The sequence below is a fragment of the Chrysochloris asiatica genome, unplaced genomic scaffold (assembly GCF_000296735.1).
Source record: "Chrysochloris asiatica unplaced genomic scaffold, ChrAsi1.0 scaffold00109, whole genome shotgun sequence".
Lineage (NCBI taxonomy): Eukaryota > Metazoa > Chordata > Mammalia > Afrosoricida > Chrysochloridae > Chrysochloris > Chrysochloris asiatica.
The window spans coordinates 204,670-222,333 of record NW_006408627.1 but is presented as its reverse complement, the minus strand read 5'-3'; the positions used below and the strand labels follow the sequence as shown (position 1 = coordinate 222,333).

The window sequence follows — 17,664 nt, the reverse complement described above, 5'->3', positions numbered from 1 at the left end:
GAGCTAGATGGGACAGAAGTAAATGACAATGTATGCACAACCTTGGAATAACAGGGATTCAGGATGCAGGGACAGAGGCATGGCCTGAAAGGGGATAAAACGTGAATAATGTTAGGATGCTCGGCTGTCTTTTGAATCTTGATTTCCCTTGCCTACCATTGTGAAATAAATGCTTGAGGGGCACGGGGGGTGGGCGGGCAGAGAAGCCAGAAATATCACAACAGAGAACATGTAAGCCTGTCTTCAGCCTCTAACTGACTGGAATAACTTGAGGGAAACTGGAAATTGCCCAGACCAAAGTGGGGGGTGGCCTATAAAGGCAAGAAGTGACTGGCTTACAGGCTTTCAAGGGAGAGCCTAGTTCCAGAGCCTAGTTCCAGACGGGGCAGGGGTAGGCAGAACCTCCACTGAATGATTTCCAATCTGTTGGGATGGGGCTAACAAAAGGAAATGGGATAAGACCCTTGTGGTACAACAGTGAATACCTGCCAGCAGGACTGACTGTGAGGGTCAGAAATGTGGAGGCAGATTTTTTTTTTTTGGCGAAAGGAGAAGATTGATTGATTTTGCAGCCCAGGAGTGAAGGTCCCTGGAACCATCAAGTGAGAAGAGCAGAAAGTGTGACCTTACTAAGAGAGGCAGTGAAACCAGGAATGGAGACAGAGATGTTGACATGGACAGATGGAGTGGCCAGGGACACAGGACTCAGGGAGGGTGAGGAGCTGTTTGCTGACAGCCCGGGGAGGCGGGCCTGTGGGGTATATCCTTTGGTTATTTGATGATGCATGGAGGGGATTGTAATCATTGTAATAAAATGTAATCATTGCAATAAAATAAAACGATAGGATGAATGTGAATCTGAAGTGGGACAGATGCAAATAATAATATATGCACAACCTTGGAACAACCGGGCTATGGGATACAGAGATTGAGACATTGTTGGAATGGGGGAAACAATCTTAAGATACTTGGCTGTCTTTTGAATCTTGGTTTCCCTGGCATACCGCTATAAAATAGACACTGGAGGGAAAGAGAAAGGAATAGCCAGAAATATCACCATAGAAAGCTTGTAAGTCCGTCTTCTGCCTATAACTGATTATAATATAATGGGGTTACAACATGCCCAGTGAAGGAGGCTTCCTGCAGAGTCTCTGTATTACACAAGACCATAGGTGGATTCCTGAACAGCATCCAGAATCTTCTGAGGGGAAATTTCCACTTGAAAGGACAAGCAGACCAGCCTGGAGTGGCCAAAAGAACAGAAGATACTTCCTGAAAGAAAGACCGACAGGAAAAATACAAAACAATAATGGCAGTCCGACTGATTACTACAAGAACAAGCAAGTTGCTCTCCCAGGGCAAACCCCTTTCCAAGACTAAGACTCAATGGGAATACACGCTCTGATTGGTGATCACATTCATCATCGCTAAGGGGAACTGAGGGAAAAACAGCAATGAAACTGCGAGCTAAGCCCTACAACATTCAATAGACTCCTGTGAACCCAGCTGGAGACCTGACTGGCCAGCCGTGTGGCAAGATCTGGGGATTCTTGGGCCCAGAGTCAGTGACAATGCCACAGAGGACTGGAGTGGAGAGTAAAGCATCCAGTGATAAGAAGAGAGGGCATATGCACAAGAACACCCACACTTACAGATAATACCCACTTGACCTGGCTTCAATGACTGGATGATCAGAGCTCAACTAGAAGAAGAAAGAAGAGGAAAAAAAGAGTAATCTAATACAATTTGATGAACTTGACCTACACCTATGGAAGCAGTAGCTCAAAAGAGGGAACAAATCTTCACAGCAAGGATCACTCCCACCCCCTCCACACAAGGAGAGAACAGGGATGGGCAAACTTGGACATTGACTACCCAGAATGGGGGGTTACAGAGGCAAGAAGTGACTGGCTTACAAGCTTTCAAGAGGGAACCTAGATCTAGAGGGTGTGGAGCAAGGTAGAATCTCCACTGATTAGTATCCGATCTGTCTAGGTGGGGCGAGGAAAGGAGATGCAGATAGGTCTCTTGCGATACAGTGGTGAATAATTGTTATCAGGACTGATTGTGAGGGCTGGAAATGTAAAGGTAGACATTTTGTAGCAAAGGAAGGGAGGGATAACTTTGCAGTCTAGGGATGGAGGTCTCTGGAACCATCAAGGGAGAAGAGCCGAGAACGGAACCCTACCCAGTGAAGCAGTGATGCCAGAGATGGAGGTAGAGAAGAAGACACAGAGATGGAGCGGCTGGGGACTTTGGACCCAGAGAGGGAGAGGGCCTGTGTGCTGATGGGGTGCACCCTGTGATTGGTGGATGATGCATGGAGGGGATTGTAACCATGGCAAGGAAATGATATACAATGGGATCAATGTGAAGCTAATGTTCTCCCATGTAAACTATCACATAACTCAAAATAAAGCAACTTGTATGCTTAAAAAAGAAAGAAAAAAATAAGTTAGAGTCTTTTTCTTGTTCTGTTGACATGGTGTATTGCATTGACTGATTTTTAATGCTCCACCATCTCTGCTTTCCTGGAATAAATCCTATTTGGTTATGATGAATGACTCTTTTAATATGCCATTGGATTCTGTTTGGTAGTATTTTGGTGAAGCATTTGGTATCTATACTCATTAGCGATATTGATTGGCCTGTCGTTTTCTTTTCTTATGGTGTCTTTGTCTGGTTTGGGTATCAGAGTTATGTTTGCTTCATAAAAGAACTGGTGGTGATGGTTATGTGCCATGGAGTCAGTTCTGACTCATAGCAGCCCTGTATAGGGTTTCCGAGGCTATAAATCTTTACCAGAGCAGAAAGATTCATTTTTCTTCTGTGGAACCACTGGTAGTTTCGAACTGCTGACCTTGAGGTTAGCAGCCTGACTCATAACCACTACACTGCAGTATTTTTTTCCTTCCCTATCCATAGTGCTTACGAATTGGGCTGCAAACCTTAAGGTCAGCAGTTTGAAACTACCAGCTGTTCCACAGGTGAAGGATGAGGCGTTCTGCTCCCGTAAAGATTTACAGCCTCAGAAACCCTGTACAGGGTCACTATGAGTCAGAACCGACTCCACACACATAACAACAACAACAATCTGCTGAAAAAGTATAAACACTACTGGCATCAATTCTACTCTGTTTCCTAGAATTCTCCAGTGAAGCCATCTGGTCCAGGACTTTATTGGGGAGGTGGGGGTTGAGGGTGGGGGAGAACAACACATGGCCAGAGATGCAATAGATGGTCCCAGATAGAATGGGCAAAATGTAAAACAAAATTCAAAAATTTAAAAAGGGATCAGACTGGCTGCTAGCTTTGTTTTCTCCTTCCAGACCCAAGGCCTCCTCCACAAACATGCTTTGCCAGATACTCAGTCAGGCCAAGAAACACCAGAGCTTGCTCCCTCTCTTTGTATTTATTGGAGCTGGAGGTACGGGAGCAGCACTGTATGTCATGCATCTGGCATTGTTTAATACAGATGTTAGTTGGGACAGAAAGAATAACTCAGAGCCATGGAACAAACTGGGCCCCAATGAGCAATACAAATTCTACTCAGTGAATGTGGATTATAGCAAATTGAAGAAAGAAGGCCCTGACTTCTAAATGAAATGTCTTCTTTTTTAAGCTGCTTAGAATGAAGGTTTTCCAGAAGCCATCTGCACAATTTCCCACTTAACCAGGATATCTTTCTTGCCTAAATGCATGGAATCATGTTGATGTATCATGTTGGGATTTATACTGAATAATAAATAATAAATATCTGAATTTTGAAAAAAAAAAAAAGGGGGGGGGGGGGGGGGGGGGATCAGACTGGACCAATAGAGGCTAAAGGAACTCCCAAGACTATTACCCTGTCATACTCTGTAAACTGGGAACTGAGGCTACTCCTAGAGTTCACCTTTCAGCCAAATAACAAATTTGCACACAAAATAAACAATGTCACCTGTGGACAAAACAAAATGAAGAAGCACATTAGGCATTGAAAAGTTAACAGAATTGGGGGAGATAGATACCGTGCAGCATGAAGATCACCAAGAAACAGACATGAAAGAGAAAGGATCTTCCCTCAGAGACGAGAGAGAGAGAGAGAGAGAGAGAGAGAGAGAAGCCTCCCTGAGAGCCAGCATGCTCATTTGGGACTTCTAGCCTCTTAACTGTGAGAAAAAAATATATTTTTTTGTTTGTTAAAGAAAAACTGAATGCCCTGAGATTCATGTGGTTAATAATAGAATACCAAGCCGGTTGCCATCATGTCAGTTCCAACTCACAGCAACTCCATGTGTTGCAAAGTAGAACTGCTCCTTTAGGGTTTTTCTGGCTTAATCTTTACAGACACAGATTACCAGGTCTTTCTTCCATTGCACTGCTGAGTGGATTTGAACCAACAACCTGTAGGTTAATAGTTGAATGTTAGCTGTATGCACCACCCAGGGACCTTTCATAGTACTATCACAGACCAAAAATAAAACACAAATGCTATTTAAATAAACTAGTCTAACCATTGGAGCCCAGTAGTGCTTCAGGATAATCACTGGACTGCTAACCACAAGATCAGCAGTTCAAACTTACCAGCCTCTCCTCAGGAGAAAGATGAAGCTTTCTGCTCCCATAAAGATTGACAGCCTTGGAAACCCTATACGGGTCACTGGGAATCAGAACCAATTTGACAGCACCTAACAATAACAACAAGAAGACTGACTCTTTGCAGTATAGCAATTTGCTCACCACTGTTTTGTTAAATAAGTGAAATAAATAAAGATTTATTTTTGCTCTCCTCTGCCAAAACTAGGATTATTGGTTATCTCTTCTGTTCAAGAAACTGGTGGGCACCAATGTGTTAATGGCAAATGTGAAAGGTCCAAACAGAAACAAACTTCGAGTGTACCTTCATTGCACAAACATCAATCAGTAAGTATTGATTTTTACCAGTCAATTTACCTGTTATGTGTTGAATTGGTAACAGATAACCTCCTCCTCTTATAGCCAATTGTCATATAGCTATAGTGTAGGCCTAAGATGTGTTAATGGTTTATACTCTGGCTCTGTATCATTCAGAATATATATATATATATATATATATGTTAGACTCAGCTCAAGAGTCTAACTAAAAAGAACATAGCTGAAATATAGGCAGTTACATTCCTGTGAAGATTTGTACAATAGTATTAATTATCATGATATACTATGGATATAATTACCATCATCTATAATTGAGTCCTGGTGTGGCAGAGTAGGATAAGCATTGGACTGCAAACCCACCAGCCACTCACCAGAAACCCTATACTGTGTTTCCATGAGTCAGAACTGACTCAATAGCACTTAACAACAACAACAGCATAATGGCTGTATACAAGGGAGCTTCCAAAACTTAGGAAAAATGGAAAGAAAATGGAAAATATTTCCGCAAACTTTTTAAAGTCTCCTCATACGATGAATTCAAATAAAGAATAGTACTAAGGTAAGAAAATATAACTCTGTGTCTTTTTACATGAGTCTACAAAGATTGTTCTTTCACCATACTTGTTTAATTTGTATGCTGAGCAAATAATACGAGAAGCTGGGTTCTATGAAGAAAAATGTGGCGTCAGGATTGGTGGAAGACTCATTAACAACCTGCGATATGCTGATGATACAACCTTGCTTGCTGAAAGTGAAGAGGACTTGAAACATGTACTTATGAAGATCACAGAGCACAGCCTTCGATATGGATTACATTTCAATGTTAAGCAAACAAAAATCCTCACCACTGGACCAATAAACAGCATTCTTATCAATGGAGAAGAGATTGAAGTTGTCAAGGACTTCATTCTTCTTGGATCAATTTTCAACACTCGCAGAAGCAGCAGTCAAGAGATCAGAGGACGTATTGCATTGGGCAAATCTGCTGCACAGGAACTTTTTAAAGTACTGAAGAGCAGAGATGTCAGCTTGAGGACTAAGGTGCGCCTGACCCAAGCCATGGTATTTTCAGTAACCTCATATGGATACAAAAGCTGGACAGTGAATAAGGAAGATCGTGGAAGAATTGTTGCCTTTGAGTTGTGGTGTTGGAGGAGAATACTAAAGTGCCGTGGACTGCCAAAAGAACCAATAGATCTGTTTTGGAAGAAGTACAACCATAGTGCTCCTTGGAGGCCAAGATGGCTAAGCTTCGTCTCTCCTACTTTGGACACAGTGTCTGGAGAGAACAGTCCCTGGAGAAGAATATCATGCTGGGTAAGATGGAGGGTCAGAGAAAAAGAGGAAGATCCCCAACGAGATGGATCAGCCAGGTGGCATCATTGATGGCGTCAAGTGTGGCAGCGGTAGTGAGGTTGGCCCAGGATCGGACATTGTTTCATTCTGCTGTGCATGGGGTCGCTATGAGTCGATTCCGACTCGATGGCACCTGACAACAACAACAACAAAGATTATCATTCATTGCCATAGAATGACTATGAATATAAATATGAATCCATATGAATGTACAATTATATTAGTTATAATTATACTTAGCCCTTTGTATCATACTTGAAAACTTGAATTTATTAAAAAAGACAAACAACAACAGCCTTATTTTCAAAAGATTCAACCACAGTTTCTACGGTTGAGAGACCATAGAGATTTTTGTGAGCTAGTGCTCTGGCTTCGGGTAGCAAAAAGTTTTACTAAATCTCAGAAGTTTTCTTCCTCTTCAAGGTTTAAATCTATCCTTACTGATAGGATGATACTGAAATACTCACTGTAGCCCATTTCTGGTGGGTGGAAGTTTTGTGGGTAGTAAGGGTCCCACTATGGAGTAATGGGAGAATTGTTTGGATGGATACACTCTACAAAGCATTATAGATTTCATTTTGTTGTTGTTGTTGTTGTTTCAAGTATTTTTATAAGACTAGGAAAAGTGTCTGTTCATATAGTTTTTCATTTGGATTCACAGGAACCCACAAGATAAACTTTTCATTTTTTAGTGTAGCACTGGACTGCAAGATTAGTTTGAATTACAGGATCAATGGTTCAACCTCATCATCTCCTCCTCGGAAACCCTATGAGTCAGCGCTAACTCGACGCCACTTAACAACAACCAAAACAAATATATGAAAACCCAATGGCTAATTGATTTACTAGCAACTCAGCCTGGCAAAGCAGAAAAGATCTCGAGTGCACTCGCCTTGAAATAGGAGTTTGAAGAGCAATATATTTTTTACTATGTTTTCTAAATAAGACCATACTAGCAGTTTACTAGTATCATAAAAGGGTAGAAGCTAAAAGGACTTATCATTTTTATGGAAATCATTATCCATGATCATATTTGTAACTGAGTTTTTAATTGCTTAAATTAGATCAATATTTTTAACAAGCTAATCTATTTTCTTTTAGCCCCAGGTATAAAGTAGGAGATTTAACTCTGTATGCCTTAAACCTACATAATGTCACCATGCGCTTACAGTTGCCCTATCATTTATTTAACAAACAAGTGGATAAATACCTTGTAAAACCTTCAGGACCTGATGGATTACTTTCTAAGTGAGTACTTTCTTTGTTCACGTCTAAGTTTCCCCAAATTGGTTGGCATTTGCTGTATTGATAGATAGACTGTATTGATAGTTCTAACTATTCTTAATATTCAAAAGTTTACAAATGATTGCTTATTAATGCAGATATAACTCATTTTAAGAGCCCAAAGCTGATATGAACACAAACTAGTAGTTACCTGGGAATTTGCATTTCAAATCAATGGTTATATTAAGATCTGCTCAATACATTAAGATTAATTGCTCTGATAAGACTTAAAATTCTTGGTAACACAATCACTAAAGTAAAGCATGTTGTTGTTTTTGTTAAGTGCTGTCAAGTAGGTCCCAACTCATAGAGACCCAGTATAGGGTTTCCGAGGAGCATCTGGTGGTCTTGAACCACTGAACCATGGAACCTGTGATTCACAGTCCAGTGCTTATCCTACAGTGCCACACCAGTAGTCCAAGTAAAGCATACTTACATATGCTTTGAAGAGTGTGTGGGTTGGTATAAAATATCAATGCATGTACACTAGGTATAATTCTCTTATATTAAAATAAATGTTTTATTGGTTAGAAAAAGAAAAACGGTCATAAATGTGCCTTGTAGGGAGTAGAAGTTGGTTCCAATACATTTTGGATTTAAAAATTGATCATTTAATCTATCTTATAAAAACTGTGGGTTACCAATCAGAGCGTTTATTCCGTGGAGATATGGAGCAGCTGGGGAATTTAGATCCAGAGAGGGAGAGGGGCTGTGTGCTGACGACTGGGGGGCAGGCTTGTAGTGTATACCCTTTGGTTGATTGATGATGCATGGAGGGGATTGTAACCATGGCAATGAAATGATATACGATAGAATGAATGTAAAACTAATGTTCTCCTATGTAAACTATCACATAATTCACAATAAAACATTTTGAAAAAAAACAAAACTGTGGGTTAATGTGCTAGACTGCAAAGTTGTTTGAATCACAAGGTCAGTGGTTCAAGCTCACCAGTTACTCCTTGAAAATACAGGGTCACTATGGATCAGAACAGACTCGATGGAATTTAATAACAACAACAAATAAAACCCATATCTTTAACAGAGCCTCCCCTCCCCCCTCAATGACTGTGTCTTGATGAGTTAGGTACAACAACATTTTAATATCCAATGGGTGCTTGAAGGAGCTCTTGTCATCACGGCTACTCTCACTTTGGACTTGTGATGTAGCACTGTAGCATGAGCACTAGACTGCTAACCACAAGGTCAGTGGTTCAAAGCTACCAGCCACTCCTCAAAAACTCTATTCAGGGTCACTCTGAGTAAGATCCCACTCAAAGGCACTTAATAACAACAACTCTCACATTGAGGTACACAGAGAAATTGCTGTTGTTACATGTCATTGAATCACTTCCGACTCATAGTGACCCTGTATAGAGTTCCCAAGAGCGGCTAGTGAGTTTGAATGATTGACCCTATGGTTCAAACTGACCTTGTGGTCCAGTGCTTTATTCCAGAGCTACAACATTCTCACAATCTCCCACATCTTTACAAATACTACATGAGTGACGTTTTCAGTGACAATTAGCATCAGGGCGATAGAAAAATTTGGAAATGGATAATAGTGAAGGTTGAAAAACATAAGCATTATTAATGTCACTAAATTGTACCTGTGAATAATTTTTAAGTAGCGTTTTGATATATTTACCCCAATAACATAGAAAAATCAATGATCTATTTTGATTTAGAATAAGAGGGACATTACATGTGTATTGCATGTGCAAATTATTGCTGTTGTTGTTAAGTGCCTTCGAGTTGGTTCCAACTCATAATGACCCTGTATAGGTTTTCTGAGGAGTGCCTGATGATTTTGAACTGTTGACCTTGAGGTTCAAACCGACCTTGTGGTCCAATGCTTATCCTACAGCACCACCAGGACTCCACACATGTGCACATAAGTAATAGTAAGTCTTATTATGTTGTAGCTCTCATTCCTTGCATGTTCTACAAATGTTTGTTGAATAAATTAATAAGATACTATAGCTTAAAAAAAACAGATGTTCTTGTAACTATGGGCTTCTTTTTTCAATTAGCATTGAATTGGGTCATTTGGTAAGGTGGAGGGTCAGAGAAAAACAGGAAGATCCCCAGCGAGATGGATTGGCCAAGTGACAGCATCAATGGGCTCAAGCGTGGCAACAATAGTGAGGTTGGCCCAGGATTGGGAAGTGTTTCATTCTGCTGTGCATAATGTCTCTATGAGTTGGTACTGAATCAATGGCACCTAATAACAACAACTTTAAACAGGTCATATACTTTGTAGTTCTCCACAGTCCCCACCTGACCTTGTTATTTTATGCCAGTCCTACTGCATGGCATATTTTAACTGTTTTGGCCCTTATGAACATTTGAGTTTCCTACCCCTAATCTGGAGCAAGGCCAAAAATCTCATTTTATCCAGGATAACTCTCAACTACTTGAAGGACATTTGGGTTATCTTCACACAAGCTAAATGTGCCCAATTTCTTCAATAAATCTTTTCTTTGCTTTTGTTATCCAACTCTGTTGCATTGTGAGCATACATTTCATGTCTGATCATTGGAAAACGGATGAAATTATGTATAATGTCATTCACTAAATTCTCTCTTTTTTTTAAGTTTTTATTGTGAGTTGAGTGAAAGCTTACATTCAACAAATCATATCCTTTGTTTCATTACAATGATTATAATCCCCTCCATGGACCATCAGATAACAGTATTTCTCTCTATTCATTTTAGCTGTTTTAAAAAAATGAAACACTCAAGCATATATTATCATTTATACCACCAAAGGGCACATTCTGCAAGTCTACCTCCTGGCCACCAGCTCTTATTCCCTCTCTTCCCATCAATCTAGAATCCTCAGCTGCTCCCTCTCTCCATGTCCTCATCTCTGTCTCCATCTCTGGTGTCGCTGCTTCTTTGGATAGGGTCCCAAATCCCACTTGTGCTCTTATCCTTTGATGGTCCTAAGGTCCTCTTTTTTCTGGACTGAAAGATTAACTACTCCCCCATTTTTATTACAAAACTTCTACGATTACAATTGTGACAGTTGCAATTACTCATGATAACAATTTGTTGTTGTTGTTAAGTGCCATCGAGTCAGTTCCGACCCATAGTGACCCTGTATAGGGTCTCTGAGGAGAAGCTAGTGAGCTGGAACCACTGACCTTGCAGTTCAAACGGCTTTGCAGTCTGGCGCATTAACCCACAGTGCCACACTATGATGCCACTTACTTACTATTAATCATAAGAATCTTACCCCATCTTTTTACCAGACCCATCTAGACAAGGTGAACACTATTCAGTGGGGACTTTTTCTTCCCTCTCCCAACACTCTTAAACTAAACTCCCTCTTGAAACCTTGTAAGTCAGTCACAGCCGCATGCCTTTATCGCTTCCCTCATTTTAGGTAGCCAATTCTAAGTTGCCCGTCCCTATCTACCCTATGTACAGAGGGGATAGCTTTGATACTTGATGTGAAGACTCCTTCCCTTTCTGTTGGTGTTTAGAGTTACTACCTCCATGAGTATAGGTCAAGTTCATCAAATTGTAACAATTTACCCTCATTTCCTTTACCAAAAATTATTTGTTTGCTTTTTCTCTTCCACTAGTCCAGTTCTGATTATCAAGCCATCGAAGCTAGGTTACATGGGTACTATCTGCAAGTTTGGGTGTTCTTGTGTGTCTCCCCTCACTTTGTATCAGCTAGATGCTCACTCTCAGCTCTTCTAAATTCTCTTGATGAATATATACAACTTAGACTCTTTTTTAAATGTTTCCAAAAGTATCCCACAAGTATGATACATCTGTACATTGGTTTATACAATGACCTCTGATGATTAGACAGTGGTCTCCTTTATTTATTTTTTTCTTTTTCTTCAACAGCTTACAAAGCACCTATAGAAAGTTCTGCATATTGTTTAATAAATATCTAACTGAGTATACTTCATGTTTATTTCAGATAAATTTTGCCCAGCATCTTAATTCTGCCATATCTGTTGTTCCTTCCAGCTTTATGTCATCTGAAACTTGGCAAGCATTCTTCTATTTCTTTGTTATGTTACTGACTTTATAAAACATGAAACAAGATACTACCTTCAAATAAAACCACTTGTGCTCTTGTCCCAGGCTGATGCAGAAACAATCCGCATACTTTAAACTTAAACCAAACCAAATGCAGTGCCATCAATAGATTCCCACTCATCGTGACTCTATATAGGTTTTCCATTTTTCACATCAACTAAGAAGAGAAAGACTAAGAACTGGTGGCCAGGAGCAGACTTGCAGAATGTGCCCTTTGGAGATGTAAATTATTATATATGCCTGAGTGGGTTTTTTTGTTTGTGTGTTTTTTAAAAAGCTAAAGTGGATAGAGAGAAATACTTTTAACTGATGGTATATGGAGGGGATTATAATCAATATAATGAAACAAGTTATATGAATTGTTGAATGTGAAACTGATGATGTGCCCTGCAAACTTTCACTCAATCCACAATAAAAACCTTAAATTAAAAATAAAATAAAAGTATATAGGTTTTCCGAGACTGTAAATCTTTATGGAAGCAGTAAACCTCATCATTCTCCCATTGAGCAGCTGGTGAGTTTGAACCACCAACCTTGTGGTTAGCAGTCCAACGCCTAACCCACTTAAATGTTGGTGGTGGTGGTTGTGTGCCATGTGGTCGGTTCCATTCATAACGACCCTACTTAGGGTTTCCAAGACTGTGAATCATTATGGGAGCAGAAAGCCTCATCTTTCTCCCATGGAGTGGCTGGTAGATTTGAACAGCTGACCTTGCAATTTGATAGATTCAAACTACTAACCTTGTGGTTAACAGCCCAGCTCGCAATCCACTACGCAACCAGGGCTTATACTCAGTATATTTATATATTATAGCATCCTTTAGTTATGTGTAAGATGTCTTGGTAGAACAGTGATTAAGTGCTCTGCTACTAACCTTAAGACCAGAGATTCAAACCTATAAGGCAATCCTCAGCTATAAAATCAGAATCACTCTATGGCATTGTATTTGGTTTGGTTTAAGATGCATCTAAAAACTGATGTGACATAAATACTAAAACCAAAAATACAGGTCATGTGAACTGAGTACCTCTGCAATACAGGCTTGTTAGCCTCGGACACAGTCATGAGTATATTGTTGACATGTCTAAAGTTACAGCAATAGAAACAATCAGCCTACTTTAAACTTAAACCAAACCAGTTTTTCTGCAGATTGACACTTAAGTAGGACAAAGTGTGAGAGACTTTTAAAAGTCTAATGCTAAATAGGAAACAGCCAGATCACTAACAATAGATGATTAAGTAAACAAAAGAATACGCTCACACAATAAAATCCTGTGCAGCCATTAAAATGATGTATCGGGTGAATGTTTAATGGTGTGGGAAAGTATTAGAATGTGGTAAGTGGAAGAAGAATCAAGTTTTAAGAGAATATTACAGTTACTCCTTTTTGTTTAAGTAAATATATGTCTGTGTTTAGAATGTAGAACAGAGATATACACCAAATTATTAAAATTTTATTTAAATGATTTAATAAGTTACTCTATATGTATTTACCTGAATAATGATAATAATAGATAGCACTTTTATAGTGCTGACAGCATGCAAGGAACTTTTAAAAGTGTCATACTGCATGCATGTAACTCGGCTTTTGAATATATGCTCTGAATTTTCAACAATAGAAGTGTTAACTTTCATGGTTATATAAAAAGCATTTGAGAAAAGGACAATAGAGATATAAGTATTGCTTATGATTGTGGAAGTAACTATTAGTAGAGATAAAAGCAAGTTATTTTTTTCATAAGCTCTTATTTATATTGGATTTGTTGCTGAGAACATGCATTAATTTGATTTGAATAATATTAAGTATACATGTTGTTGTTAAGTGCCGTCAAGTCAGTTCCAATTCATAGCAATCCTGTTTAGGGTTTTCAAGGAGGGGCTGGTGGATTTGAACTGCCTGGTAGCATAGTGGTTACGAATCGGGCTGCTAACCTCAAGGTCAGCAGTTCAAAACTACCAGCTGTTCCTCAGGAGAAAGATGAGGCTTTCTGCTGCTGTAAAGATTTACAGCCTCGGAAACCCTGTGCAGGGTCACTATGAGTTGGAACCAACTCCATGGTACTTAACAACAACAACAACCTTGTGGTTAGCAGTCCAGTACTTATTCAACAGTGCCACGCCAAGTATACATAAGAAATAGTTATTATTTCCTAAATATGGAAGGGGCATTGGAGGCACAATTGTTAAAGAGCTCAGCTGCAAACTGAACGAGTACAACCTTAAAAACCCTATGGGGCAGTTTGTACTCAAGTCAGAATCAACTCAACAACAGTGGGTTTGGGCTTTGTTTTGATTTTTTTGCATCAGAAATAGCACTTCTCATTAACAAGTTTTTGTTTTTTTTTTGGTTTTGTTTTTTTCAGTTTTTGATTCAACTTTGAATCTGAATTCCAATAGTAAAAACAAAATGAAACTCCACCAAAAAATTTTTATTTGAATCTATGGTTCAACTAAACAAAATCTTTTTATTCCATTGCATCAATATACTTGTATATGTATATACACATTCTACTGAAGTACATATTTTAACAGCATAAAAAGTATATGCACACCTCTTATGGGGGTTTACAAGATTTATGGTCATAATTACAATTGGGATCAGGAGCAGCCAGTTCCTAGAGAAGGATATCATGTTTGTTAAAGTGGAGGGTCAGTAAGAAAAAGAGGAAGACCCCAACAAGGCGGGCTGACACAGCAACAGTGGTTTCAAGAGTGTTAACAACTATGAGGATGGCACAGGACTGGGCAGGGCTTTGTTCTCGTGTGCATAGCGTCACTATGAGTGGGAACTGACACAACAGCACCTAACTACAACAGAAATCATTTTAATGGGAATTTTATACCCCATTATATATTTTAGATATATATGTAAGTTGTTGTTAAGTGCCATTCTGACTTATAGCCACCCTGTATAGGGTTTCCAAAGAGCAGCTGGTGGGATTCTAGAATACCACACCAGCAATCCTATATATGTATATATACTCATATATGTGGAATCTTGGTGTGGCACTGTAGGCTAAGCACTGGACTGCTAGCCACAAGGTCATCAGTTCAAATCAGTTGCTCCTAGGAAGCTGTATACAGGGCCAACATGAGTTAGAACCAACTTGACAGCACTTAATAATATATGTATGTCCATGATTGCTTTATTTCAAAAGATTTTCAATTATTTACCATCAAGTAAAGAGCTCTGGTAGCGTAGTGATTATGAGTCTGACTACTAATCTCATGGTCAGCAGTTGGAAACTACCAGCAGTTCCACAGGAGAAAGATGAGGTTTTCTGATCCCGTAAAGATTTACAGCCTCAGAAACCCTATACAGGGTTGCTATGAGTCAGAACCAAGTCCACAACACACAACCACCACCATGACCAAATAAAATTGCAACAACTCTAGAACTTGTGCCATGTTTATCTTTTTTATATCTCCATCATATTGACTACAATCAATTGTGTGTGTTCCATTTTTTGTAAAGGGCCAGATAGTAAATATTTTTGACTTTGTGGATTGTAAGTTCTCATTACAGCACTCAGTCCTACTAATATAGCTTACAGATCATCTAGGCTAAATAATTAACTGATGTAGTGCCAAGTAAAAATTATAATATAGACTATAACACACACACATTTTTTTAATCTAGAAAGATCTTATGATTTTTGTAGGGTAGGGGGAATATTCAAAACCTGGCTAATTTGGGTGTATCTTTCTCCTTTGCAGGTCTGTTCAACTCAATGGTCAAATTCTAAAGATGGTGGATGATCAAACCCTGCCAGCTTTGACAGAAAAACCCCTTCGCCCAGGAAGTTCACTGGGCTTGCCAGCTTTCTCCTATGGGTTTTTTGTGATAAGAAATGCCAAAGTTGCTGCTTGCATCTGAACATAAAAAGTGTTAACACTATCCCTGAGGTTGAAGTTTTCAAGGGTATGGACAAAAATAAAGCACAATTCAAGGGTTAGGATAGCAAGAAGATATATTATAAATGAACTGGTGGGTGCTCTAGAGTTACTGGGTCATTCTCAGTCCCAAATGGAGTACAATATTTTAGTCTCTCAAAGTAAATACTGCTAATAATAATAGGTCATAATCCCTTGTGCCAAACACTATACTTAGCACTGTGCATGTACTATTTTTATTTAAGATTATTAAACATATATATATATATGAATGCTCCCAGTATGGCCAAGAGGTGAGTAAGTGAAGAATATATTATTATTAGGTTTAAGAAAGTACTTAAAACACACACACACAACAATTAGAAGCTTGCTGCATTCTTTCCTGTGTATACCTTCACTTTGGGATTCCACTGGGGGAAAAATGTATTACCATTATCTTCAAAATGGTTACAAAAGGAGACCTAAACAAAGAATTAAGCTGCTACTTCTTTTCTCTGTCTTCTTGTTGTCTCGGTCAGCAATAAATGGGAAAGGACAGATGATTAGGTGCAATGGTATAAAAATGATGAATGAAAATTCAAAGGAAATGGATTCTATAAACTTCAAATGAAATAAAAAGATCTCTGTAACTGAAATTGGTTTTCCAGTAGGAGAGAATTTAGAAAACAGTCAATATATCTTAACCATCTATCAACGTTTAAATCTAACTTTAGTTCTTGTTTTCATTGGGAAGTATTTAGCTATAACAGAAAACCATAATCTGAAGAAGCTTAAATAATGAACATATGTACAATTTCATATAACAAGACGTTCAGGTAGGGTGGGCTCCAGTAGGTCAGTACAACACAAAAGAGCCAAGTTCCTGCTTTGCCATCTTTAGTGTTGGCTTCATTCTCAGGCTGTAGCATGAGGGCTATATCTGTTCCAAGGACCCATTCATACCTGGCAGCAGCTAGAGAGAAAAGATTAACAGTTTTTTTGGTGTCTCCTTCATAGACTTGAAGAAACCTTTTTCTGAGGTCTTCTCGTGTCCTTCTTACAGGTGAGGAATGGATTTCATGGCCACCCTTCCCTGCTCCCAATTATTGAGATTTCTCTAATTGTCTCACATTAATCATTTGGAGTATGGTTAATGTTGAGTCATCCAGAGCACTAAAGATTACCTGTCTATACTTTTTATCGGTGGTTGTTATTATTAAGTGCCATCGAGGCGGTACCAACTCATAGCGACCCTATGCATAACAGAATGAAACGCTACCCAGTCCTGTGCCAACCTCACAATCGTTCTACATTAGTGCCCATCGTTTCAGCCACTGGAGGTCTTCCTCTTTTTCTCTGAACCTCCATTTTACCAAACATGATATCCTTCTCCAAGGACTGGTCCCGCCTGACAATATGTCCAAAGTATGAGACCATCCTGGCTTCCAGGGAGTATTCTGGCTGTACTTCTTCCAACACAGAGTGGTTTGTTCTTTTGGCAGTTCAAGGTACTTTTTAATATTCTCCTCCAACATCATAACTCAAATACATCAATTCTTTTATGGTCTTCCTGTACAGTGGTAGACTGTATTATTTCCCCTTTATCCTAATTGTTGGAAATATGTTGTTGTTGTTGTTAAGTGCCGTTGAGTCGGTTCCGACCCATAGCGACCCTGTACAGGGTTTCCGAGGGTGTAAATCTTTACGGGAGTAGAAAGCCTCATCTTTCTCCCGCGGAGCGGCTGGTAGTTTCGAACCACTGACCTTAAGGTTCGCAGCCCGATTCGTAACCACTACGCTACCAGAGCTCCTTATAATTCTCTTTATATCTATGCTTGCTGTGAATAGTATCTCAATGAAATGTAAGTATATTTATAAGGAACGAAAGCTAGAACTTAGTGTTTGGATACTTCAATACCATTACAATTTATATGCAAGTTGTTTTATATTTTCACATTTGAAATAAAGTAATTTTATAACCTTTACATTGCATGATTATTGCTTTAATAAAATTTAAGCCTATAGGTTCCTACATTGTTGTTGTTGTTAGGTGTCATGTAGTCACTACCGACCCATAGCGACGTTATGAATAGCAGAACAAAACACTGCCCGATCCTGGGCCAACCTCACTACAGTTGTCACACTTGAGTTCATCACTGCCGCCACTTGGCCAATCCATCTCATTGGGGG

The 17,664-nt window shown here is 39.2% G+C and overlaps 1 protein-coding gene across 3 annotated transcripts in view; it reads left to right on the top strand.

Annotated features, from left to right (window-relative positions):
* Positions 1-15,478, top strand: part of HPSE (heparanase) — a 92,770-nt gene extending 77,292 nt beyond the window's left edge. For all 3 annotated transcript variants that reach the window (XM_006867723.1, XM_006867724.1, XM_006867722.1), the window contains 3 exons: positions 4,787-4,905; positions 7,354-7,500; positions 15,319-15,478. In XM_006867723.1, the coding sequence (XP_006867785.1) occupies positions 4,787-4,905; positions 7,354-7,500; positions 15,319-15,478 (426 nt within the window). The remainder of the gene's footprint in view (positions 1-4,786; positions 4,906-7,353; positions 7,501-15,318) is intronic.
* Positions 15,479-17,664: the final 2,186 nt, after the last annotated feature.